Source organism: Peromyscus californicus, unplaced genomic scaffold (assembly GCF_007827085.1).
Source record: "Peromyscus californicus insignis strain IS unplaced genomic scaffold, ASM782708v3 Scaffold_13__1_contigs__length_99412109, whole genome shotgun sequence".
NCBI lineage: Eukaryota > Metazoa > Chordata > Mammalia > Rodentia > Cricetidae > Peromyscus > Peromyscus californicus.
The window spans coordinates 21,335,973-21,362,024 of NW_026294424.1; the positions used below are offsets into that span (position 1 = coordinate 21,335,973).

General features: G+C 37.9%; 1 protein-coding gene across 1 annotated transcript in view; it reads left to right on the forward strand.

The window, feature by feature from the left end:
• LOC128109018 (uncharacterized) overlaps positions 1-25,516 on the forward strand; it is a 545,235-nt gene extending 519,719 nt beyond the window's left edge. Inside the window, exons 5-6 of the mRNA XM_052736024.1 lie at positions 21,651-21,769; positions 24,243-25,516. Of these exons, the coding sequence (XP_052591984.1) occupies positions 21,651-21,769; positions 24,243-24,436 (313 nt within the window). The 3' untranslated portion in view covers positions 24,437-25,516. The remainder of the gene's footprint in view (positions 1-21,650; positions 21,770-24,242) is intronic.
• Positions 25,517-26,052: the final 536 nt, after the last annotated feature.

Sequence of the window (26,052 nt, forward strand, 5' to 3'; positions counted from 1 at the left end):
ACACGAGTTTCAATAGAAAAATTGCACTTAATGCAATAGTGGCTCACATGCACGAAAACCACCTGCCAGCTTTGAGAGCGAGGGCCCACATCTGTATCTCCGTTCTGGCTTGGCTTCAGAAAGAGCCTTGGAAATGAACAAAAATATGAAGCAACCCTGACTTTCACAACACAAAATCTTTGGAAAACACACCAAAAACCCAAGGTGTTTTGGTTGATTCTGCTTTTCTATTATAGTTCAAGTCAATCTCTCCAGCAGTTTTAGGTCTTTTTCTTGTAGGGGGTCATTCTCTCTATTTTATTTTTAATTATAGCAGATATCTAGAAATCGGAGTTAGTGTTGTTTTCCATTTTGAACCCAAAGTAGGCAAACACCAGTAAAACTGGGGGTGTAGGATGTTATTTAGTATAGGTTAACATAGTGCAGGAGGTGTTTCGCAATAAAATTTTAAATTAGGGGGAATATATTTACTGCCTGTCATGTGTGTGGCTTATGAACTATAGGTTTGGTTTTTGGAGGGATGTGTAAGAAATGATAATTAGGTGTGCATGTATGTGTGTGTGTGTGTGTGTGTGTGTGTGTGTGTGTGTGTGTGTGTGTAGTTAGTGATATTTGTTTAAAACAGAGTACTGTAAAACTGAATTCATTTATGCCTCTCACTTTGTTCAGCCTCTCATAGACAAATAATAAAAGATACCAATGATATCTTACCTTACAATAAGCTATAATGATAGAGACAGCTGATAAAATACAGATGAGCTATCTGTCCAAGAATAGTACTAAAACCAGTAAACAGAATCGGTGGTGGTGGTTTGCGCATGAGTGTGAGAGAGAAAAACTGAAACTTCTATTAGTGATCAGATGTTTGAAGATGGTCCTTGTTCTTTTCTTTTTAATTTTCAAAATTTGTATTGCCTAGGATTATACGAAACAATTTAGAAGAGGGTCTCACCTCATTTGCTTTGACTGAGAGAAGCCTTGTCACAGCAACAAAGCCATTTCATATATGCATGCTACTCGTTCATAGTGAGTGCCATTTGATACGTTAAGCTTTTCCTTTTTGTTTTACAAAATAATGATTTAAATGCAAAAGCATGAATGAATAACTGCTTCAAAAATCCCAAATGATGTAGCAAGTATTTACCAACCTTGGTCATTTATTTTCTACCTCCAGGCACAGTCAGGTTGCACCAGAAATTCCAAGTAAAATCAAATGGAAGGTCCTTCTTCTTTGTTCCCAGGTTCCAGAAGATACACTAAAGGCCCTCTCTGGAGCTAGGTTACTGCTGGAGCAACTCTAGAAATTTCCAGTTACTTTAGTCTCTTTTATTTCTGCTGCACCTCTCCAGCAGAGGGCTATTACAATGAACATGAATACTAAACAGGCTTCATTGAGGGATGGACAGAAAACCAGCGATAACATAGTAACCCTGGGTAGAAAGCCAGACCAGAGTAATTAAGACATACCACGGTAATGGGCACAAATAATGAATGAGCTTAGTGTCCTGACTGGCAGGTCCAGTCCCCTCATCAAGCATTTTTTCTTGTTTCCCTTTAAACTGATAGTCCTCTTCAATTGCCTTCATAGCATACTTTGGTACAGATGGTCTCCAAAGTAGTGAAAACTGAAGAAAATATGGGTCTTTCTAAGAGAAACTAAGATTTCAAGACCACGTTGACATGTATGGTACTGGCCAGAGATTGAGATTTCTTTGCCATTAGTCACAGAGCACTGCTCTTTGAGGACAAAGGCTGCCTGAATGAATTCATTACTGACGGCGTATCTCCTCACCCAGGCATGATCTACTGGATCTTCCTCACATTCCCCCTGTGGCTGACCATCCTCTGTAGCTGAGAAGATAACTTTAAAATGGAAGACAATGACAGGATTCCCCAAGGCCTAAAAAGGGGAGACCCAGCCTCTTATGACTCCTAAGCCAGGACCACAACCCAACGTGGAGGTTGTGCCAGGGTGTTTGCCCCTTCCAAACAAGTCTGAATCCACAATGGAGACTGCAAACATGCAATACTCATAGTTTTAAATGGTTCACTATGTCCGTGTGGATAAAAATCTAGCGCCGGGTGGTGGTGGCGCACGCCTTTAATCCCAGCACTCGGGAGGCAGAGCCAGGCGGATCTCTGTGAGTTCAAGGCCAGCCTGGGTTACCAAGTGAGTCCCAGGAAAGGCACAAAGCTACACAGAGAAACCCTGTCTCGAAAAACCAAAAAAAAAAAAAAAAATCTAACCCACTGGCCCTTTAATACACTTGAGTTTAGAACAAGACTGTAAGACCATAAGAGTTATGTTTTAATACAAATATAAGTAATAATACTGAGCAGAAATCTGAGCAAGTACTGCTTGCTCAAATGTAATCATTTGGCACCTTTACAAGTTTGAAAGTTAAACAAGATCCTTATGCAGTTTCAATTCTGACACAGAGTAGGTGCTTCATATAAGCTCATTAACTAATTATCTGGAAAGGAATGAATCAAAGCAAATATACAAATACAAATTATACAAAGGAGCCCAAGAAAATTCAAAATGAGCATTGCAATGAAAGCAAACAAGACATCTACATTTTTGTAGTAGATACTAAGAAATTCTGTTTTTATTATGTTGAGTTTTAAGGCTAATTAATCTAATTCTGCATTTGTTTATACGTATCAAAGTACCAAATTATTCATGGTACATAATAGATATGTCTTAAGATTTCTATTGCTGTGAAAAGACACCATGACCACAGCAACTCTTATAAAGGAAACATCATTTAATTGTGGTAGCTCTCCTACAGTTTCTGAGGTTCAGTTCACTATCATCATGATGGGGAGCATGGCGGTATGCAGGCAGATGTGGTGTTGGAGGAGTAGCTGAGAGTCCTACATCTTGCAGGCAACAAGAAGTCGACTAACACACTAGACGGTATCCTGAGCATAGGAAACATCAAAACCCGCCCCCACAATGGCATACTTCCGCCAACAAGGACATATCCACTCCAAAAAAGCCACACCACCTAATAGTGCCACTTTCTATGAAATTATGGGGGCCAATTACATTCAAACTACCACAAAGTAAGAAAGATTTTTCTGGCCACACGTTAAAAATAATTTGGATTCCTGTACACTCTTTGGTTGAGGAAAAATTTCCACACGGTACGTCAAATCTTAAACGCTACTAAATAAGATAAACAAGACATTAACAGGAAAGAGTGATGGAGGCTTATACATATGCTCTACTTTAGAAAAACTTGTTTTTTCCTGCAAAAATTTTCTAGCCATTCTTTTTTTATTAAGAAAAAATTTTTTAACTATTTTACATACCAAAGATCCCCTTCTTCCCTCCTCCCACCTCCCCAGCCTCTCCCTCCCAACCCACCCTCCATTCCTTCCTACAAGAAGGTAAGGCCTTGGGGAGGTACATTTAGTAGAGGCAGGTCCAAGCCCCCCCCCCCCTAATGCTGTGCAAGGGGTCCCATCATAGAAGGGGGTTCTATAAGCCCAGCTTATGCACCAGAGATGGACTCTGATTCTACTGCCAGGGGGCCCCCCAAGAGATCATGCTACACAACTGTCTCACTATGCAGAGGGCCTTGCCACATAATAATTAAACCACTAAACATACAGAATAAAGAAAGAATATTAAGAGCAGCAAAGGAAAAAGGCCAAGTGACTAATAAAGGCACATCCATCAGAATAACATGAAACTTCTCAATGGAGACTCTGAAAGCCAGAAGGTCCTGGACAGATGTAATGCTGACAGTAAGAGACCATGGATGCCAGCCTAGATTAATATACCCAGCAAAGCTTTCATTACCATAGATGGAGTGAACAAGATGTTCTACCCATTCTTAAGGGACTACCTGCTCTCAGTAATAGGCATTTATGCCATGAAAGCATGGGAAATCATGGTTTCTGAAAGTTGTAGTTGCCATCTTCAATCAATCATTAGAAAGCTTTATTTATTGTCCCCATATGATTTCAAAGCACCTCCTTCAGGTCCCCATCACACTGAGCAAAGATACATCACATTGTCCATGCCCTAAATGCTCCTTCAACACCCCCCCCCCCCCCCGCGCCAAAAAAAAAAAACCCAATATGAATTTTAACAAAGTAGAAAAATCAAATAGTCATAATGGTACCTGAATTTTCTTCCTCAAGACTGTTAATGTTCATGTATCATTAGTTAATATTCACATGAGAAACTCTACAGTGTAAATTTCTGAGTATTTTTTCATGCATTTTCATTTCTCTGTTTGTTCATTTATTTCATCTATTTTTATCTGTCTCTCAATGTTTGCTGCATTTCATGACAAAATACTTTAACAAAAACAAGGAAGGGAAGGTTTCAATGGCCCATAGTTCTGGTCTATCACCACTTGTTTGTCTTCTTTTAGAGTACGTATGGGGTGAGGCAGAACTTCATGGTGGGGACCATGTGGTAGGTCTAGTGATAAGATGGAAGATCTGAGGATGATCTATAGGAATGAGTTTCAGAGAAAGGGTGAAGACTGAGGGACTTTCAGGTTCTTTTGAAGCAGGGAAGGAGTTCATTATTCATAGAACTTATTTGAGTTATAGATTTGACAAGTAATAATGATCCTATATTATAGAGAAACATCTGCTCAAGTGGAGTCAAAGAGCCAGTCAATTCTGTGAAGTCAGTAAAGTCTGCTGCTTGATGGCATGTACACAAAACCCACCAACTGATCTACTGAGCCTTTCACTTCTGAATGTGTTGTTTGGCATCTCGTAGACCCAGCCTATGATTATACTGCCATCTGTATTCTTTCTTACATCAGGCTTATTTCAGCCACAAGTTATACATGCTGTTTTGAGAAGATCTTGTCAATATTTTGGTTTGACTATAGCTATAAGAGCGCCGTAGACAGTCTTGAGTGAACTTGGCTCTGCCTTGATAATTCTCTGTCAGTTCTGGCAGCCATAGGAATTTAAGTTCATGGTGTAGATATTTGGATTCCCCTCAAAATAAAAATAAAATATGTAAAATAAAATCTTAAAATAGGCTGCTTTTTTTTAAACAAGAATACCCAAATTCCTAGAAATGGACAACCATAGTCAATACATGTGCATGTATAATTTTAATGTAAAAACAATGTGAACAGAACAGAATATTCTAAAGTTAACAATTGCTCATGTTATCTTAGGTTCCAAGCTACATGAAGCAATGGAATAAATCTTCCCTTTCTGAATTTAACAGCTCACTGATGCTTTTAGGTATAAGATCTTGTGTCATGGTAGATTATTTCATTGAAATTAGAAAATGAACTAAAATGCTACCTGTATTTTTACCTCACTCACACTCTCACAACTCAGATATTACAGTGTCATAGTTACTAGAATGCACTTATGACTCCTTTCCATTCATGCTGGAATATTGACTGGCTTGATTTTGTGCAAGCCATCACAATTGCTAAGGTTTTACAAATGCAGGGGTCCAGTCAAGTTGAGGATATACTGTGTTGGTCTGGTCCTCCTCCACCTCTGGCCATTACAATCTTTCTGCCTCCTTTTCCAGGATTATCTCTGCATTTGTGGGGGAGACTGTGGCACTTTGCTGAAAGGTTTATCAATTCTAAGAATTTCCTAGTGGAATCTTTATGTAGAAAAGAATCTTGAGAAAAAGGAAATTTGTAGTGAGAAAACAGAGTCAAATTTATTCAAAAGCAGAGAATAAAGATACCAGCAACAAAATATAAAAGGAGGGACAATTTTTAGCTCAATGTAAAACAGAAATAAGGATGAATATATTACCAATGACAATAAATCCAAATGAGGACACAATACAGTGAAAGAAACATATAGGCAAAAACTTAAAATAGTTTAACAAGAAAGATTGGAAACACTATTCCATTTTATATTTGCCATAAACAGAAAAAACATAATTGTACAGATTGCTTAATATTGAGGACACTGTGGGTTAAAAGGAATTAATGAGATTTAAAATGGGAACTGGGTTTGACTGTGAAGAAATGAAAACTGTTTGAGGAGGTAGATGTTTACCAATATAAGCATCCCGTGAAATATTCATGCATTGAAACATATGTTGTAGTCCATCAATGCATACAGTTTAGATTTTAGTTATCAGTGCAACCATAGATAATTTGGTTTATATGTAAAATATAGAATTTAAAAATATTAGGCACCTGAAATATATTAAGCAAAGTCTTGTCTTCAAACATTTTATGAGACACCTCACCTGTCAAAAGCATGTACTAAACCTGCAGTGGAGTTCTGTTCCCAGCACCTAGGTTGGACTGTTAGAACTGCCTGTAACTCCAGCTCCAGAGGGATCTATGTCTCTCATCTCCACAGGTACCTGACTAACGTGCACATACCCATAATCACACACACACATTATAAATATACATACATGTACATATGCATATTCATAATTTAAATCGAATTCAGATGCATAGTCAAGTAAAGTTTCCAGAATTTTGGTAACTTGAGTGGCTGGAGATGTGGCTCAGTGGTTAAGAGTACTTATTGCTCTTGTAATGGACGCAGGTTTTGATCCCAGCACCCAGATGGTGACACACAATCACCTGCCACTCCAGTTCCAGGTGATCTGGCACCCTCTTCTGTTTTGTGGGATCTTGCATGTACATGGTACACAGAAACTCATGCAGGTCACACTCACACACATAAATAAAAACTTAAAAATATTATGATGAAAAGATTAATACAATTGTTTGAAAAAATATTTCCAACAACAATTAAATAAAACTTAAGACAAATACAAGAATAAGTGTCACCATCTTAAGATGTTTAAACAAAAGCTGTCACTAAAAGTGACATGCAAATCAGAAAAAACCTTGCTCTATCACACATACAAAGAACATGCCCCACATTCCTCTTTTTATTTCCAAATTAAAGCAATGTATATCACTCTTACACAATTTTGAAAAAGTCTCTACCAATATGGACTTTTTGGTACATAACTATAACAAAAGTTATGCCTGGTCAAGTTAGGAACCGTTTCGTGGTATTGCCCAAATCCAGCTGCTGGTCTACTCAAGTCCTCTCAATTGTCAGATGTGTGCTTTGCCCGTGGTTCATCGTTCCTTTCCATTTACTCCTGTGTTTCCTTAAGCTCCTGAAGAAGCTGAATTTATTCTCAAGATGTGTCATTAAGGATTTTTCTGATTTCTTAATTATGGTGTGAAATTTATCTGCTTCCTGTATTCTTTTCAAATGAAAATTTAAGCCTTGGCGTGAGAGTTTTAGATGGAGGTGTTAGGGAAAAATCCTTTTTTTTTTTTTCTTTTTTCTTTTGAAACCAGAACATTTATTTTATGACTGACTGAATTCCTCAAGATGAACTGGATGCTTCAACAGCTGCCCTCTTGGGTTTAGGTGTTGTCCCTTCACGGAATCCATGTCTGAATCTTCGATAGACAATTTTCAGGTGCCTCATCCGCCCAGTACTGGTAGTGTTTAGTCTCTTAGCCTTGGCACTCCAGTTATACTTTCTCTTGTGCTTGGCCGGGTAGCCACACTTGCCACAGGTCGACTTCTGAAGGTGGTAGGCCTTAGAGCCACAGCGGCGGTGGCCATTCCTAAACACACAGGTATGAGCAACACTAAATGGACTCGACAAGTCATGTGTGTATGTGTTCATTTTTTTCAGTCAATTCTAAACATGATATGAAAAATATATGTATACATGCAACCTACTGAGTCCATTGATGTGTGCGAGTGTGTGTTTGTATGTGTATGTTTAAAGAAGTCATGAAGTTGAGAGGGAGTGGGAAGAAGAAGAGAGGAAGGGAGTGGGATAGGGTGCTTTGTGGAGGGGAAATGAAATATATGAAATTCTAAATAAATAATAAAATAAATGTTAAAAAACCCTCCCTGTTAAAGAAAAAGAAAGAAAGGAAGGAAGGAAGGAAGGAAAGAAGAAAAGAAAGGAAATACAGTTCCTCCTGTGCTAATTCTTTGTGATGTTGACACTTGAGCTGAACCCAAGCAGCAGGAGAAAAATAATGAAAAGGTGGTGGTGGTATGTGTGTGGTGGGGGGTGCTCCAGGGCATATTCTTTTGTTTTGTTTTGCTTTTTGAGACAGAGTGTCTCTGTGTAACAGCCCTGACTGTCCTGGAGCTCACTCTATAGCCAAGGCAGGCCTCACACTCAAAAGATCGGCCTGCCTCTGCCTCCCAAGTGCTGGGATTAGAGGCATGGACCACTGCCATTTGACACAGCAGAACTCTTAAAAGTAAGAACTTTGAACAAGACCACCTAGGCTCAAGTTACTTCCCTTCTTGATTGTTCCGGAAATTTATTCACAACATCACAAGAAAGTCAGGAAATCAAATGGAGATGATAAGAAAAATTTTCACCAATTAGTTCCAGTTGTGGACACCTGGCTTCAACTTCCACATGTAGGAATGAATGGGCATGAAGACATGCCCAGCCTTTACCCCAAACCATGGCACAGAACCCACAGGAGAACTACTGCAGAGCTATGAAAAAAAACATGAATAACTCTTAATTTCCCCCCTTTATATTTCAGGAGATTAATAAGAAAGCAATAGCTACCTAGAGCAAGCCTCACACCCATTCCACTTGAAATCCCCATGACTGATCCTTGTAAGCTCCTTCTGAAATGAGAAGTGCTTCTAAAGAAGAGCAAAATGAAAAAGTTTCCTTTTCAGATGGTGAAATGTAGAATGTAGGTGTAGGAATTAAAGCGGAGGATCTTGCTGTAGGGAAGGACAAACAGAAAAATGGTACCAACAGAAAAGGAAAACAAAAACAAGCCACCTCACGCTGAAAACTGGCAGTAGGTAATAAGAGAGTTTTGTTTTTGTTGTTTCTTTTTTTTTCTAGAGGAAAACATAAGGCTCACATATGTAAGCAAATTCCACTTGTAGCATTTGGTATTGAAAATAGAAAGAGAAAAATTAAATATCTAGTGCCCGAGGTAGAAAACTTGTTATCCAATGGTGCACAATTTAGAAAATTCACAAACGGCATCAATGAAAATTTTAACCCAAAGCTTTACAGTGGGTTCATTGTGAATTACTAAAATTAGCTGATCATTCCCTTTTTGTCTTTAAACTTAATAACTAATTCAGGTTATGATTTCAGAGAGAAGTCACGTGTCCCATGGATGTTGACCTTTCCAGTGTGTCCATTCTCTCATATGAAAGCAGCTTTACCACCATCTCCATAGGAAGGAAGAGTTAGCTGTGACTTTGTCCTTTGCCACCCCCCAAGTGAATCCCCCTAAGAATATCCCAGTGAGCAGTTCCAGGACACATAAACACAAAACCAGTTCTCGGTACAGAAAGTGTGCACGCAGTAGAGGACTTCTCTACTGAACTCTATCACCATCTATACCTACTCAGAATAATTGATCCCACTTTGTTTTTTCCTCTTTGCCAGAATTAGTTGGACAAATGCCTTAGTTTTTAATTTTATTTAATCTGTGAAGGCAGAGCCAAAGAATCTCCCCTTTCCCAAATAGAAGCCTTTCCCCTGCACAAGTGCCTTAATGCTCTTGACTGTCACACCACAGCACTTGAGACCATTTGACTCCAGTGAATTAGTGGAGCAAGACTGTCTGAAAGCAGAGTGACTCCTCTGTTTAAGCACTTAAATACACAGTGAATAACTGTGCGCCTTTTTTCCCTTCACTGATCTGCTGTGTCCTGAAGCAGAGTATTATTACAGATAATCTACAATGAATGAAAGACAAAGCACTCTGCACTCCAAATATGTACTTGTTTGCCAAGTTTCCCGAACCTGTGATTTTTCAGAATAAAAGATACAAATATTTATTTGAAAAATGATATAATTAAGAGAGGCTCACTACAGAGCAGAGCCCATACCACGCTGCACAACCCATCCACAGAACCAATGAACAGTTTCTGCAGACAGACACCTATTGTCAATAAGATTAGTTGAGCTCAGAATAGTGCCAGGGAACCTCTTTCATGCTTCAACAGAAAGTAATTTGTTTCAAGTAATGATGACTAGTTATATATAATTATCTGATTATTGCAAAAAAAAAAAAAAACCTTGCCCAAACAACTTTAATATGCTATGTTATAAGGTTTCATTTCCTCCTTGAATTATTTAATGTTTATGTAGTCCTGAGACAAACTGAACAATTCAAAACCAATTAAAAATTTTGCCCAAATCACTCCTAACTTGTAAATCAGCACAACATGGTAGGTACATTTTAAGTTGGATTCTTTTTCCTTTTTTCTTTTAGAGAGCAGTAACAGTAGTGTCTTCAAAAATAATGAGGTTTTTCCAGAGGAAAATAGTTTATAAATCATCAGCCAATGAAAATGATTCATGAAATTATATCAATTTTAATATAAAACAGCATAATTCTTATCTCTTGTGTAGGTAGACTTTTAAGATGTATGAGAAAGTGAATTGCTTATACCATGTAAATGAAAATAATCATTCAGTGTCTAATACAGTCTTGCAAATAAGGAAAAATATTTAGATTCGTACACAAAGAAATTTCAGTCATTGTTATTCTTCTGATTTACTTGGAAACACAATGAATTAAACTAATATTATTTTCTATTCAACTGGCATAAATTAACTCTGCTTCTGGGAGCAATTCATTTTGAATACTTGCCCAGTGAGTTAAAATGCTGGAGGTTTTATTTCCTCCCAGGTGAGGTCACAGCTCCTTAATTAATCTTTCTAATTATAAGAAAAAGATAAGAAAAGTATCAACTATTTTATGATATAAATTGAAGTTAAGTGTATACGTGATTTTGAGCTGAAAACATTTTCTTGACATTATCAGTGGTTGAAAATATTAAGACCGCTTCAGCTAGAAGTAACATAAGCTATTACTCATATGACTTGGGTGTAGAGAGGCGTGCTTGTCTCCTGGAATTAGGAACTTGGAGGAAGGCAGGCAGTGGGTGTCCATTGCATGAGTCAGCCTTGGTGGAGTGAATCCTATCAGATTTATTCCTGCCTTTCTCCTCAAGACTCCAATAATCACCCGTCTCTTGGTATTGCACATGTATCAAGGCAGAGAAGAAGGGAGGAGATTGAGATGCCAGCCTTACCCAGTGTTTATCAGAGCAGTAAAACCCTTTGTTAACTCTCAGCATAGAAGCAAAATGTCTTTTCACCTTGTCAGAAAGATGTCCTGGGAGCTCTAGCATATCACCCTAAATGTGCCAGTCTTTTCTGGTCTCAGAAGCTAAGCAGGGATGGATCTAGTCAGAACTTGTATGGGAGGAAATGTGTTGCATGGTCATTGCTGAATGGTGGATTTTTGTTCTTATTTTTTACTTCATCAAGTATATAGCACAAATATATTGCAAGGGTGTCTGGGGAAATAAGTATTTCCTTTGGAAATGAGCAAAAGAGAAAAAGACCAGATTATTCAAATGACATTTTTTTTTAACTGACATCATCTACCATTCTGTTTATAGGGAATGATTCAGGTGATCAACTTTTACCAATATCTAAAATGTAAAAATAATACTGTCTGTCTGTGTCTTTTGAATGATTCACTACTTGAAGGTTAAATGAGATGATTTACACAAACTTGCTCTGTAAGCTGTTGAGAACTAAATGTGGTTTAGATTCTCACTGTTTCAGGAACACAGCTTCAAAGAACTTTTTTTTAGGTCACACCAACTTAACCTTCCCTACTTATCCAGCAGATCTGTAGACACAGGTTTACTTAATTTTTGACCTAGAGAAATCTTAAGATACTCAGAATAAGTGTGTGTATGTGTGTGTGTGGGGGCAGTTACAAGCACAAAAGCAATCAGAAATAACGCTGTAAAAAAATGATAAAGATGATTTAATGTAATTTGTACTGAGAATCCTAGAAGAAAAAACCTATAAAATGATTCAGAAAAATCCTGCAAGGTAAATATAGACAAATGCCATGCAATGAAAGAAAATACTGATTAAATAGATGAAAAATATTATAGTCTTAGGAAAAGATGGGTACAAATGTAGCTTGATTAAAAGAGTAATCATTCAAGTAGATTTTTAAAGGTATTTTGCTATTGTTATCAAGGCTGAGAAGAAACAAATAGGCTATCACAAAGAAACATGAGGTTAGCCTCAGGTACCCAACACTCAACTCTAGTGAACTGCAGAAAAATGTATGCAAAGCTGTGTGGTGGAGGGGTGGACCCAGATGCCAAAGTAAAAAGTGTAATACATAAAGATCCAGCAAATACATTTGTAAGGGCATTTTAGCCCTGTCTCCTCATGGAAGAGGAAATGGAAAGATGTAAGAGCCAGAGGTTGGAAGGACTGCTCTGCAAAAGTGACTTCTGGACAGGACAGGACCATTGCACTCAGGAGCTCATGGCTGCTGCTGTTACCCTGCCCAAGACAAGCCAGTGGACATTCCACCATGGATGGGAAGAGGCTCATGAGGCCCCACACCTGGCTGAGAACAATTGCCAGTTGATGGGCGCTAGGAAGAGAGTCAGTCATTTCTTCAGAGATATTGCCCTTGGCAGGAAAACCGTGAAGAGTGAAGAATGCGTAAAGGGCAGAACTAACTGGACCAAGTACTTGAAGGAAAGAAAAGAAAAAGAAAACAGAAAAAAAACAAGAAGTTGGGCTGTTTAAAAAACAAAACAAAAAGCTGTTGTGAGGGAGATACTGCAGGGCAGGATGTCCTGGGAGCAGTTGGAAGGGAGATAGATACTGCAGGGCAGGATGTCCTGGGAGCAGGTGGAGGGGAGATACTGCAGGGCAGGATGTCCTGGGAGCAGGTGGAGGGGGGAGGGAAATATGATCAAGTACATTGTATACACACATAAAATATTCAAGGAATAAATGAAAATATATTTAAAGTAAACAAATAAATAAATGTAAATACCATGCAACAAGAGAAAAGTTAAATCAAAAAACCCCAAGTGGATACTGTTTAGGTGATTTTACCTACAAGGAAGATTTACATGCTATCAGAGACTCAATGTTAAAGACTGAGTTTAACTTTTTACACTTTGATGAAATAAAAATAATACAAGTGGCACAATTTTGTATTTTTCTAAGGGAAAGACAAGCAATTATAATTTTGGAGACATAACTCTAAGATCATAATTTATAACCTTGCATTTTAATATTATTTTATTTCTAAGCTTGAACATTTTTAATAATGGTTAAAATGTAAACATTCATTATAGTTCAGAAAATTCATTTTTTGTTTTAATTTTAAATTTAGAAAATGCTTGTTTATTAAGTTTAAGGCAACTAACTCCCCCCCCCCTTAAAATAACAGGCATACACACTTGGGAAGATGCGGTGATATATTGTGTACCTCAATAAAGCTTACCTAGGGATCAGAGGACAGAACCAGCCACTAAATTAGACATAGAGGTCAGGCAGTGGTGACACACCTTTAATCCCATCACTCGGGACACAGAGATCCTTTTGGATCTCTGTGAGTTCAAGGCCACCCTGGGCTACATGAGAGAAACAGAACCAGGCAGCAGTGACACATGCCTTTAATCCCAGGAAGTAATATAGCAGGACACAGAAAGGTATATAAGGCATGAGGAAACAAGAACTCGCTCTCTTGAGGCTGAGGATTTCGTAGAGGTAAGCTAGTGGCTGGCTGTTTGCTTCTGTGATCTTTCAGCTTTTACCCCAATATTTGACTCTGGCTTTTTTATTATAAGACCTTTTAAGATTCGTGTTACAGGATGATGCTCAATGGTAGAGTGATTAGCTAGATGTGCAAGATCCTGGGTTCAATAACATCACTGCAAAACAGTAAAGAAAATAAATAAGTTTATAAATATGGTGTGGTTGATGGCAAAGAACAACAAAGATCACAAATGGAAACAAAATTGTGGATAATTAGCTGACTTTAAGTAGAAAGAATGCCTGGAAATATACCAGTCAGGCCTAATATAATCACATGAGTCCTTCAAAATGGATGCGGGACAGAAAGTCAGAGTGATACAATCTGAGGAATTCTCAATTAGGTCTTTTGTCTTTGAAAATGAGAAAGTTTTCCAGAATCCAAGGGTGTGATGTGGCAGCCCTCAAACTTGGAAAAGTCAGGAAGTGGATTGTCTACCAGAGTCTCTAGAAAGCACTTTACACTTTTATTTTAGCCTTGTAAGATTTATTACCTGCAGCACTATAGGATAATAAATTTGCATTTTATTAAGCCACTGAGTTTGGTAATTTGTTCTAATAGTAATGGGAAGCAAATATGTATTTGAATCTGTTCCTAAACAAATGAGAAAATAAGATTCAAGCTAAGGGCAGCTATTTTGGAGTGGCTGAATTTAGACCAATTTAAATATGATTTTGATAATTTCCTCCATGACTTAAAAAGATATTAATATATTTTTCAATTGCAAAGTCACATATAAACTTAATATGTACCTCTTTTGAAAACAGACCTGATTTGCTTTATTTAATATAGTGTTCTAATATATTTTAATGTAACATAAACCAGTCACTCAAATTCTTTCTATATATCCTCTAAATAATGATTTTAAGAATTTATTTCTATTGTCTAATATCCAATACTGTGAAGCTAATAAGCATTTTAATCTTTTATGATTATTTACAGAGTGAACTATGTATGGTAGCAATTATCAAAGAGCTAGATACATTGCAAGATTTAGTAGAAAAGCCGTATACTGTGAGGACAGCACAAGTGTGTGTGTGTGTGTGTGTGTGTGTGTGTGTGTATGTGTGTGTGTGTGTGTGTGTGTGTGTGTGTGTGTGTGTGTGTTGAAATAAAGCAATTGACTCAAGTTGGAACATTCTATATTGAAGAAGACACATTAAAGATTAGAAAATAAACATCTCACAAGTCTCATAAATTCCCTGAAACTTACAAGATTCACAACACTTTGCCCTTACCAAGGTTTTATGAGCACTAAGGGCTTCTGAGGAAGACTCTCCAGCCAGTCAAGCTCCAGGGTTCCATATTTTGTGAGTCGTAGTCTGCTGACTGGGGTGGACTATTAGTGAAATAGCTTTCTTTGAGTCACCCATGCTTATGCAAGTAATCCCTCACCTATACTCCTGCAAATAACCCCAATAAAATTCATTGATTCATCATGTTAGATTTTTATGATATTGTTACTTTGGCCTCTCATTACTTCCCCATCAGAGATGAGTAGACCTTTTTCATATCTCCCCAGGAAAAGAGTCACACACGTGTATGTGAACATGTATCTGTGTGTGTGTGTGTGTGTGTGTGTGTGTGAGAGAGAGAGAGAGAGAGAGAGAGAGAGAGAGAGAGAGAGAGAGAGGAAGAGAAAGAGAGAGAGAGAGCTCTAGGCTTAGCTAATAAGTGTATTTGTCAAACGTTTTTTAATGTTGTAGTTATTTGCTTAATTCTATCCAACATTAATCAAAAATATTAGATTAAAAAACTAAGGACTGGAGAGAGATTCCATGTTCCATTGCTTCTTTACCTTATCTGTTGAAATTCTTTAGATGGCCTTTAGAATAAATGTTCTACAGGAATCGACACAACTGATGGAATCTGGTGAAGCTGCGTGCGAACAGGAAGACAGACAGCTTTCCTCTGTGTATGCTGGAGTCTTCACTTTTCCTTAATTTAATGCCTAGGTGGAGGTATGGATTTGCATTATTTAAGAATGTAGTCAACAAGGAAAAAACATTGGCATTATTCTTCCCAGTCACACATTCTTTAGTCTTTGTAATTCTAGTTAGGAACCATAGTCAGATAGGAAGGAGGATGGATTTGGCTAAGAATTTATTCTGCTGTGAGAAGATGAGCAGTGGTGGACATCAACAGTCAGAACTAAGATAGTTACCCCTCAGCAGTGTGCTAAGGAATGAGGCTCTCAAATTCACTGAAGTTTGGGTTTGGAAAAGGAAATTCATATCGACCCCCACCTTTTTCTTGAAGCAAGAAAATGATTAACGTTCTGGCCTTTCCCTGTCTTTCTGTTTTCTTTTCTCTCTTTTAAAAGTTTCAGTCACTATATTAGTAGTGTTGTTGAAGTGTTGCGGAAACTAAACAATCGGTTTTTATAATTTTATGACAAGCAAAAACTAATAACAAAATTGCAGTAAGTTTTTCCAAAAATCTGTCTCCTTGGAGGAACTCTACTTTCCTTTTTTCTCATACATTTCTTCCCCCACCCTGTTCTGTAGCAGGCCTGATTTCTACTAGGAATTAAAATTCCTACATGTTCCTTTGAGAAAATAGATATTCAAAGAAGAATTATGTCATACTTGCTGAATGTCTTTATATGTTGTTTGATTGGATATCACAATTTTCAATGTCTAAAAGGATATATACTAACTTGAATGAAGAAAATGTATTTACAGGGTTTGGGGAAAATATAATCTGTAGAAGCTAAAGGGCTTGATTTTATTGAATGGCAAAATATATTTTATGTAATTGTAGAGTTGACGCAAAGACAAATGAATATCCCCATGGTGTAATCACCTAGTTGAAAAATCAGGTGACTTCTGTCTTCACATTCCCTTTTAGCACAGTAAGTTTTTATAGTTTTTTTTCTATCTTGGTTGGTAGATGAGTCAATGCTTAAATGGTCATTCATCACTTACTATATAAAAGAAAAGCTATTACCTGAAACTCATTTTTACAGTTACAGGCAAACAGAAATAATCATTTTCAAGGACCTAGAGCTGTTTTTTGAAAAATGCCATCATTTTATTCCTATTTTACTTACTCTTTACTTGCATGTGACCCAGCTTGGAGAGCTACATTCTGCAAGTTCCAGCCATAAAGGGTTTCTACCACTTTCCCTCAGCATCATGCAACAGGAAGGGATTGAGCTCCAGGGAATCATAGGTATCTTTCAGACTGACTCAGAGAATGGATTTAAGGCACAAATCAGTCACAACAGTCATGGTTTCCATTCTGAGCTAGATTCTGTACATACCAGGTTCTGTGAGTACCAATGTGTCTCAGTGGAGAGCCCTCGTTCTTCTTAGGACAGCCCTAACTTGTTTATATATTTAAAGAACTGTCATTTTCAATGTATGGACTTACATGTAATAAATAGGTTCTGCCTTTTCCATTGATGACATAATACCTGCTGGTATATAGAAAGGGATTATGATATACAAGATAGTTGCACAATGGTCTTCATGATTGCAGTGACTTGAAAATTCTTCAAGTACTCAGAAGCGAGAGCTTGGTGATGAATAAAGTGTGAAGAAGCTTGAAAGCCTCGTAGAACTATTTTCCAGCTCCCCTCTGCTGTTTAACAATGTGAACATAGCCAATTCATGTGACTCTTCTAATAAGTACATTTTTTTTTCATTGAAGTTAAAAGGCATAATGTAATGGTTGGTGTACCATAGGAGCTAAATAAATGTCCGCACACCCCTAGTGAGGCACTTACAGCCAAATTCTGTTTTTTTCTTGAGTCAGAGCAACTTATTCTGCCACATAATTTCTATCCCCATATTCATCTGCTCATCTTCATCCTCAGAGCTGGACTATTTAGAAATACCTAGGAGCCCTCGAGTTCCTTTCCCTTGATGTCTACAACCATGTTAGGTTTGGGAAATCTTCTTTTCCCTAAGGTTTTTCTGCATCCCCATAAAACTTCCAAATCCATAGTTTTTGCCAAGGTGAAAGGTCATGAGAAGGAAGGAGAAAGTAACATTTAACTGTTTTTAACTTTTGATTTTTTTTCTCTGATACTGAGGCCTTGCACTCCCATAGGCACATTGTGAATTGATTAAAGTCCTCCCTAAGGATAGAGTAAGCATTCAATGGCCCCTGAGGACCTTTATCTTACAAGATACAGTCAAAAAGGAGTTGCATTTTTAGAATCAATTGCTAAGGAAAATACAAAATGAGAAAAAGTTACAATGAATCAGTAACTTCAGTCAACACTTCTGTATTTCAGATGCCACAGAATTTGTGCACATTTGGGAAATGAAGATTGTGATGCATCTAACCAGCATACTCAGTATTTATTCTGCTTCTAGACACTGCTGTGTTTGTGGAACTCTTGAAGCAATTTTGTGGCATCCTTACAAAAGAGATCCTCATCCAAAGATTGAGAATTTCATTGGAAAGCTACTGTAGATTAGGGTGATACCTGCAAGGTGATGGGAGAGTAAAAGACAAAGCATTTTTAAGCATAGAGACTGACTACAGCATGATTCTTACTTGACTATAATAGTCAAAGTGTGGGGTTTGGGGGCCCAGGATGAGGAACCAGCAATATAAACAAGAGTACATAAAGAATATGGGTCCCTTCTTTCCTCCCTTCCTCCCTCCCTCTCTCCCTTCCTTCCTTCCTTCCTTCCTTCCTTCCTTCCTTTCTTTCTTTCTTTCTTTCTTTCTTTCTTTCTTTCTTTCTTTCTTTCTTTCTTTCTTTCTTTCTTTCTTTCTTTCTTTCTTTCTTCTTGCCTAGATGTTGAAGGAAAATGAAAGACTTAAAGTTTATTTGCTAGTGATTGGAAGGGGTAGAAAAAAGTTGCTTCTGGAAAAAATTAATTTCAGTTATCTCATACTGGTCATTTCTCTCTCTCTCTCTCTCTCTCTCTCTCTCTCTCTCTCTCTCTCTGTGTGTGTGTGTGTGTGTGTGTGTGTGTGTGTGTGTGTGTGTGTGACTAAGCTAAGCAAGCAGGTAGAAACGGTGGCTGAAATTCAAGCAAGTGTCCATTTCTGTGAATGGAATCACTGAACCACAAGAAATCAAGGGCATACTTGCCAAGCCAAGAAAGGATAGGCTGAACCAGTTGGAGATGACTCTGGAGTCCATCAGCATTCTCTATAAAGAGTCTGGGAGCAAATATTCTGAACTACTTAACTTTTTCTTTGTAGCCCAAGAACAGTTATAGACAATATGTAAATATTTTCGAGGTCTGTGTTTTCACAAAATCTAATTACAGAAATCTATGTACAGATGTCAAAGATGTCAAGCTGGATTTGGCCTAAGGATGTAATTTTTTCTTTCTTTTTGTTTTTCTTTTCTTTTTTTAATCTGATCCAGAAAGTTAAGCTACAGAAGGCCTGGGACCATATGTGCCCAGCTCTCTGTGAAGCCCATAGCCTAGCACAGTGCCAGCTTAATGTACATTGGCTAAGGTGTTCACTATTGTGGAAGAATGACTTTGAAGCTATTTGGCTTTCTGCTTTTCTGAAGCAACAAAGAAAACAAATAATATAAGAAGAACTAGGGAAGCCAATGGCAGACAAAAATGAGAATGGAGTATATCAAGTACAAAATAATACAGCAACAGGGATACAGAATGAGGAGTTAAAAACTGTATACCTAGCAATTAGTAATCATCAGAATAAAAGATCATTAAAATGTAATCAAAGAAAGGATACACCCCCACAAAATACTCCAGACATTAGCTTATTTATTTATTTATTTATTTATTTATTTATTTATTTATTTATTTAGACAGTGTCTCACTCTGTAAGGTATAAGTCACCATGTCTGGCTTTCCTGAATGTTAGGGATAGAAGAAGCTTTGAGGAGTCTGCATAGCTTAACTTTAATGGTTACTGTTCTTAGCATTTTTAAGTTTCTAGTCAAAAACATATTATTTCTAGCTTGATCTGTGCTAGAGTATTATAATCTGTGTGCTAGAGTATTATAAATCTAACATCATGAATCTGTGAACTATTTGAGTGAGAGTCAAACATTTTGTTCTTTGACATTAAGTAGCTAAAATAACCAGCTTGGATAATTTTTAAGCAAGTCAGCTGATATTTGTCAAGAGTTTTATTTTAACTTTACCCCCCCCTTAAATTTATGAGTTTAGCTTTTGTAAGTTTCCAACTTCACTTTATGAAGTCAGTGACAATCATATGTCTTAAATATTTTCTTCTTCTTGTTAGTTTTCTGCATCTACTTGTCTTTCTCTGTAATACCACACAGGGCTGTTAGAGGCACTCTGTGATGATTTCAGAGGCTATCTTCCCTAAACATTCTTGTCCCAAGGTAAATGCATGGACTTCTGATGAATGAATTCCAGGAGGAAAACATCCATATCTTTAGACTTTTATTCATAGTATTTAATTCCCTTAACTTTCACTGTGGTCAACTGTTATTCTTAGTGTATGCAGTCATTTTCAACATTACAAAATTATCATTTTTGTGTTCAAAGTTCATCACATGTGTATCACTTGGTACAAACCTAGTGTGTGTGGTTTGTTATGCTTATGTGAGGGAGGAAAAAAACAACACCATAAACATGTCTAATCATGCTACTGAAGCCTTTCTTAGAGTAATTGGAGCAAGAAGAAAGGAGGGAGTAGAAATTGAGGAAAATGGTCTTAGCCTGAATTTTCCAAATTGGTTATTTATCTGTTAATTCTTCGTCTTTCCTCATCACCATGTCTGAACTGAGAAAGTCTTCCTAATGATAATAAACTGTGTCAAGAACAGATGGCTGATTTGATGTGATGAAAATAGCTGTGTCAATTGAGGGTATTTTTTTTCCTTACCCATTCTGCTTTTCATCACTCTGGGGTTGGTGGTTCATGCATTTTTTTTCTTTTACAGAGTGTACCCTCAACCCAACATAACATAGTGAATCTCTCTCCCAAAGCAGTTTGGGTCCTTTTCTCTAACAGACTTGAGTAGTGGCCTTTTATTTTTATTTTTAAATAATTTTTATGTCTTTTGTCTTTTCAGTTTAGTTAGGTTACTTTGGGAAGGATCAGTTTACAACAAATGTTTAGTGTCAGAAATTTTACAGTTTCACGGGCCCTGACAGCTCAGCATGAGAAAAGGTGGCATTATGTCAATTGTAAACGAGTATGCTATTTATATACTAATTAAACTTTGTACTAGTGGGGTGAAACAATGTCATTTAGAGCACCCCAGATGTTTTGTTTATATGATTGTTGTCTATTGAAACTATCTATTGTTTGGCATTTTGCAGCATCATCCCCTAAATGCCATTTCATATCCTTCTACTTAAAAATATTAGCCCACTGCTTAACAAATCACAGTCAGTACATCTAACAGCAAAGGGAATTCTGTGATTGTATGCCTCATCACAGCACCTAGTTTGAATGGTGACAATGACAAGGTCGGGTCGTCAACTACATCCTAAATGCAAGATATTTTCTTAAAATGTCCTTTACATTTTAATTTACCCGATCTTAAAAAAAAGATGGGGGTAAATTTTATAACACTGTTGCTCATGAAGAAATTAGAGCTGCACAGTTTGTGTGTGGACATCAGGACTCTGTTGTCCAACCTCATAGCCACCGTTATTCATGATGTCACTTGGCTTTGACTTGGCTGAGCCCATGGATCCACACACTAATCTGCTGGTCACACTGGATGGGGTCACTTTTTGTCCCTTTATTTATGGACAGTGTGTTAACCAAAAAAAAAAAAAAAGAAAGAAAAGCATATTACCTGGCAGTTAAACTTCTGTTCTGTAATCTTAACACAACACCATTCCTGGCTCACATTCCTGTTAGTTCACACGACCCTCTTTTGTGCACATGCGGCTGCCGGGTCTACACTGGTGATAGCTTTCCACAGACCACACCTGTTCTGTTCTGTGAAGCTGACTCAGGAATCCTGATAGTGTGTGCTCACTTGTGAATGGAGAAGTGATTAATAGTCCATTGAGCTATTTTCCTTTCTTGCCTCACATCTGCAGAAGGTGGTTTATTAGATTTTGCTAATACCGTTTTCCCTCCTCTTGTTAGACAAGGAGCAGAATCAACATGTATCACATCTGTGTGGGAGCCGGCTCAACAAGAGACCGAGCCACTTAGAGTGCCATCTGACCGTTTCCTGACTGGATCCAAGGAGTCCATCTACCCAGGTGCTTATATCCTGAGAGCACAAAGCTGCATCCATTGGGCATTGTCAACAGAGTGCTTGTCTTCACTTCTCTTTAAAAAAATGATAGAAAGGGCTGGTGAGGTGGCTCCTCTGCTGAAAGCACTTGCTGCTAAGCCTAATGACCTGGTCTGAAGCCCTGAGACCCACGTAGTGGAAGGAGAAAAACAAACCTTGCAAGTTATCCTCTGACTTCCATATGTGCTCCATGGCGCGCGCACGCGCGCGCATGCACACACACACACACACACACACACACACACACACACACACACACACACACAGAGGCACGCACACATGCACACACACGCACACACACACACACACACACACACACACACACACACTAATTTTTTAAAAATAAAAATGACAGAAATAGCCTTGACACTGAGCTTTAGAATAACTCGCTACGAGGCTTAAGCAGGTGACCCCTTCATTGCTTTTTCCTTACATTTTCAATAACCTTCAAGGCTGAAATAATTCCATAATGGAGTAAAAAAATCCAGGGAAAAGAAAGACAGAAAATACAGCTTAGCTCTGCATAATTCTAGCAACCAGACCACATTTCCCGAATGTTGCATAGTCTTGCTCATAGACATGCCAAAGCGAAAAATACAAATCTAAAATTTGAGCCGATAACTCGGATGATGGCAGAGATACCAACTTGTGAAAAGTCACAATTTTGCATTGTGCTGGGAAGCCACCTTCTGAGGCCCACGGCTGTCACTCTTTAATACCCAGCAGAGGCCCCCCGCTGTGCTTTGTCAGTCAGGAGCAACATCCAAGGCTCCCCGTAAAAGTAATTCACACTTTTCTCACAACACTGTTGCTTTAATTACCACTGAACTCCGCTGATGTTCAGGCAGGCCTGGCAGGACCAAGGCAGGGGCAGAGCCACAAAAAAGCAAATGGCTTTCCTCTCTTTACTTCATGATTAGTAGCCCATCTTTGAGGGAAATGTTCCGAGCTCTGAAGCATGAACTTAACTCCCTTTGGCATATTTATTATCAAGAGACTCACAGATGAGAGAGAGACAGAGAGACAGAGACAGAGACAGAGAGACAGAGACCCAATTAGAAGTTTTGGTAAGGAATGAAATTGAATTTCTCATCTTTTCTTTCCTGTTTTTGTAACACATGTTCTAAGACTTCAGAGCATGTATTCTTGCTGGACAAATGTCAATCTGTTTATTTACTCTAGATTTCTCTCTTCAGGATTAGTCAATATAGTAAATCACATATCAAAGGAAACTACAGAAGTGCCAAAATCTACCAGTGCATAAAAATAATAGCAGAGCCTGTGCTTTATAAATAAGATGAGGGTAATGTTGTAGGTTTAAGATGTATGTAAACACACTTTTCATTTTGTATCACAAAATATTATCCCAATGAAGTAATTCCCACTGAACCAACTTCCACAATCTCCTCCACATAGAATACCAGAGTAGGCATCTGTAATATCATGTGAACTTTTAGAGATGCAATAAATAGGGTTATAATCTTTAGCAAATTATTTGAAGGACTGCTGAGTTTACTCCTGGCTCTAAAATTCCATATTGAAATAGAATTTAGGGACTAGAGAAATGGCTTAGAAGATAAGAGCCCTTGCTGGACACACTAGGTCCTGAGCTTGAATCCTCAGAAGCCGTATAAAAAGCCAGGAATGTCATGAGCACCTGTAACCCCAGTACTGTGCTCACCTAATACCAGCCTAGCTCCAGATTGGTGAGAAAACTGTCTCACCCAAGTAAAGCTGGGTGTGACTGAGAAGGGCACCCAGCATCTTCCTGTGTTGCACTCACCCACACATATGTGCACACATACACCGTATGCACATGATTTTAGTTATACATCAGGGTTCTATACACATTGTTGAGTGATTGGTGTGGTGCTGTTCATTACTCACTAAATCCTCATCTGACTGGTGACAGCGGGGCAGCATCTACTACAGACCATGGGTAGGAATCATGGTTTCTTCCAGTGGATCCTGAAAGTAGTAAATATCTTCTCCAAGACTTCAACCATATATGCCAAATTGTCCTTATTCATATTTTCTCCTGTATTCATCATATTAAACTCATCAGATTAAATTATACACTTGCTATGGTGTGTGATAATGTGTTCTTCCTTGATCCCTATTATATAAAAGGATATAGTCTTTGTAGGATGAATGTTTGTGAAACTGAAAAATTCTGACAAATGATATTCATTTAGATGACACTGTGTGACATAGTATAATTTTAAATATGGCTACATTAGCTGGACATGGTGGTACACACCTTTAATCCTAGCATTTGGGAGACAGAGGCAGGAGAATCCCTGTGAGTTCTAGGATACCCTGGTATACATAATGAGTTCCAGGATAGCCAAGACTACCAAATAGAAAGACCTGATTTTAAATAAATAAATCAAAATGTGATTCCACCACTACATATTTCTGTGAATGTGTTCTTACAGTGTTGACAAATATGTTGAAAATGATCGACCAATATGTGGGATTTGCATCCTTTCACCTTCAAACTGAGAAAATCTTTCTACCAACTTCAAACAGAAATAATGAAGTGAATGTAAGCTTTTGGGCCCAGCTTTCTCCTGGCTCTCTCAGGAGCCTAGAACTGATTCATCCAATGTCTGGCTACCCTCCACCCTGATAGCACACAGAGACCAGTGATGCAGAGGAGCTATAGGGGATCCAGACCCTGAATATCACAAAGCAGATGGGTGTCACTCCATTGTGCCCTGATCACGGGTACAGAGACTCCACGACATAGCACATGGACACTTTATGCAGCTACATTTGGGGAGATTTGTTATTCAGAGGTAGCAATTGTGGCACCCAATTTGGGGCATTAGAAATCATATCTGAATAAGGTAAAGTATATCCCTGCTCTTACACATTTTATACACTATGGTTATAAAATAGAAAACATAGAAACTTTCATCTTATTAATTAAAGTATTCTATTTTTGAAAACATCTTAATTTCAGCAAAACTGACAATATAAATTGCACATATTTAAAATGTACAGTTTGATGAGTTCTGGCGTATGAATAGTGCCATCACCACAGATAAGCCAATGAACATACCCATCACCCCAAAGTTTCCTGCCGTCCCTGCACAGTCCTTCATTCCTGCCCAGGCTCCCGGTGCTCTGCTTTGTAATTTCATATTCATTTGCAGTTTTAAGAATTTTACATAAAGGACCATATAGCTTGCCCTTTTTTGTTGTTGTTCAGTTTCTTTTACTAGGGAGAGTTATCTATGATTCATTTATCTGTTGTAGAGATCAATAACTGCTTCATTTTTTATTACTGAGGACTAGTCATCATTTGGGCATGTTACGGTTTATTTATGTATTAGGAATTGTTTCCAGTTTGGGGATATCACAAATGCAACTGTTGATATGCACATATGGTCAAGTATTTGAATAAACATGCATTTTCTTTCCCTGTAGAAAATACTTTGGTGTGGATTGCCTTCTAGTCTGTAGCCTAAGTACACTGGCCAGAGAATAATGTGGGCAGTCTCAAGGTGGTTTGTTTGCTACTTTTCATTCAGTTATTACTCTATTTTATTGCCTAATATCCAATGCCTTGAAATAAGTTCTTACCTATAGATGTAGTAATATAATTAATAAGTATGCCTATGATCATATGGTATATACATATATAATCATGTGCTACTTTTGTTTTCTGTTGTTTTGGGAAGGAAATTAAATACGGTCCCCATTACCCCATATTGATACTGACTCATTCTTTTCATTCATCCTTGGTTACAGCTGTATTAAAAGGTAAACACAAATTTACCTTCTCTTTGTGTCTTTCAGAAATATGTTTCACACATGCAAACAAGCACTGACGAGAAGCAGGAGGTCCGTGGGCTCATAATGTCTGGTTTTGACTCAAGATTCTGTGACTTAGCAATGTGAATTTGAACACACAGCTTCTGAATGTTCGTGTTCGTGTCTTTATAAAGATAAGAACAGTGGGACTATGAGGCTCAGGCTTTATAAGACGGTCATATAATAAGAGGGGACCTCATGAAGTGAACTGAGCCAAGGTTTGGAACATTGTAAGTTCTCCATGAAGCACTGCTGATCAATAATTGTGCAGTTCTGGGTGCAGCTCAATGAGAAATTGTGATAAAATTTTGACTATTGACTAAAAGGGGTGCAGAGAATAGCTGTTATGCCATTGTCTGGGCTGGTAATGAATGTGGTTCCCCATGCTTTCTTAATGCAGTATCTAGTTTTTGTTTCCAATCCTGC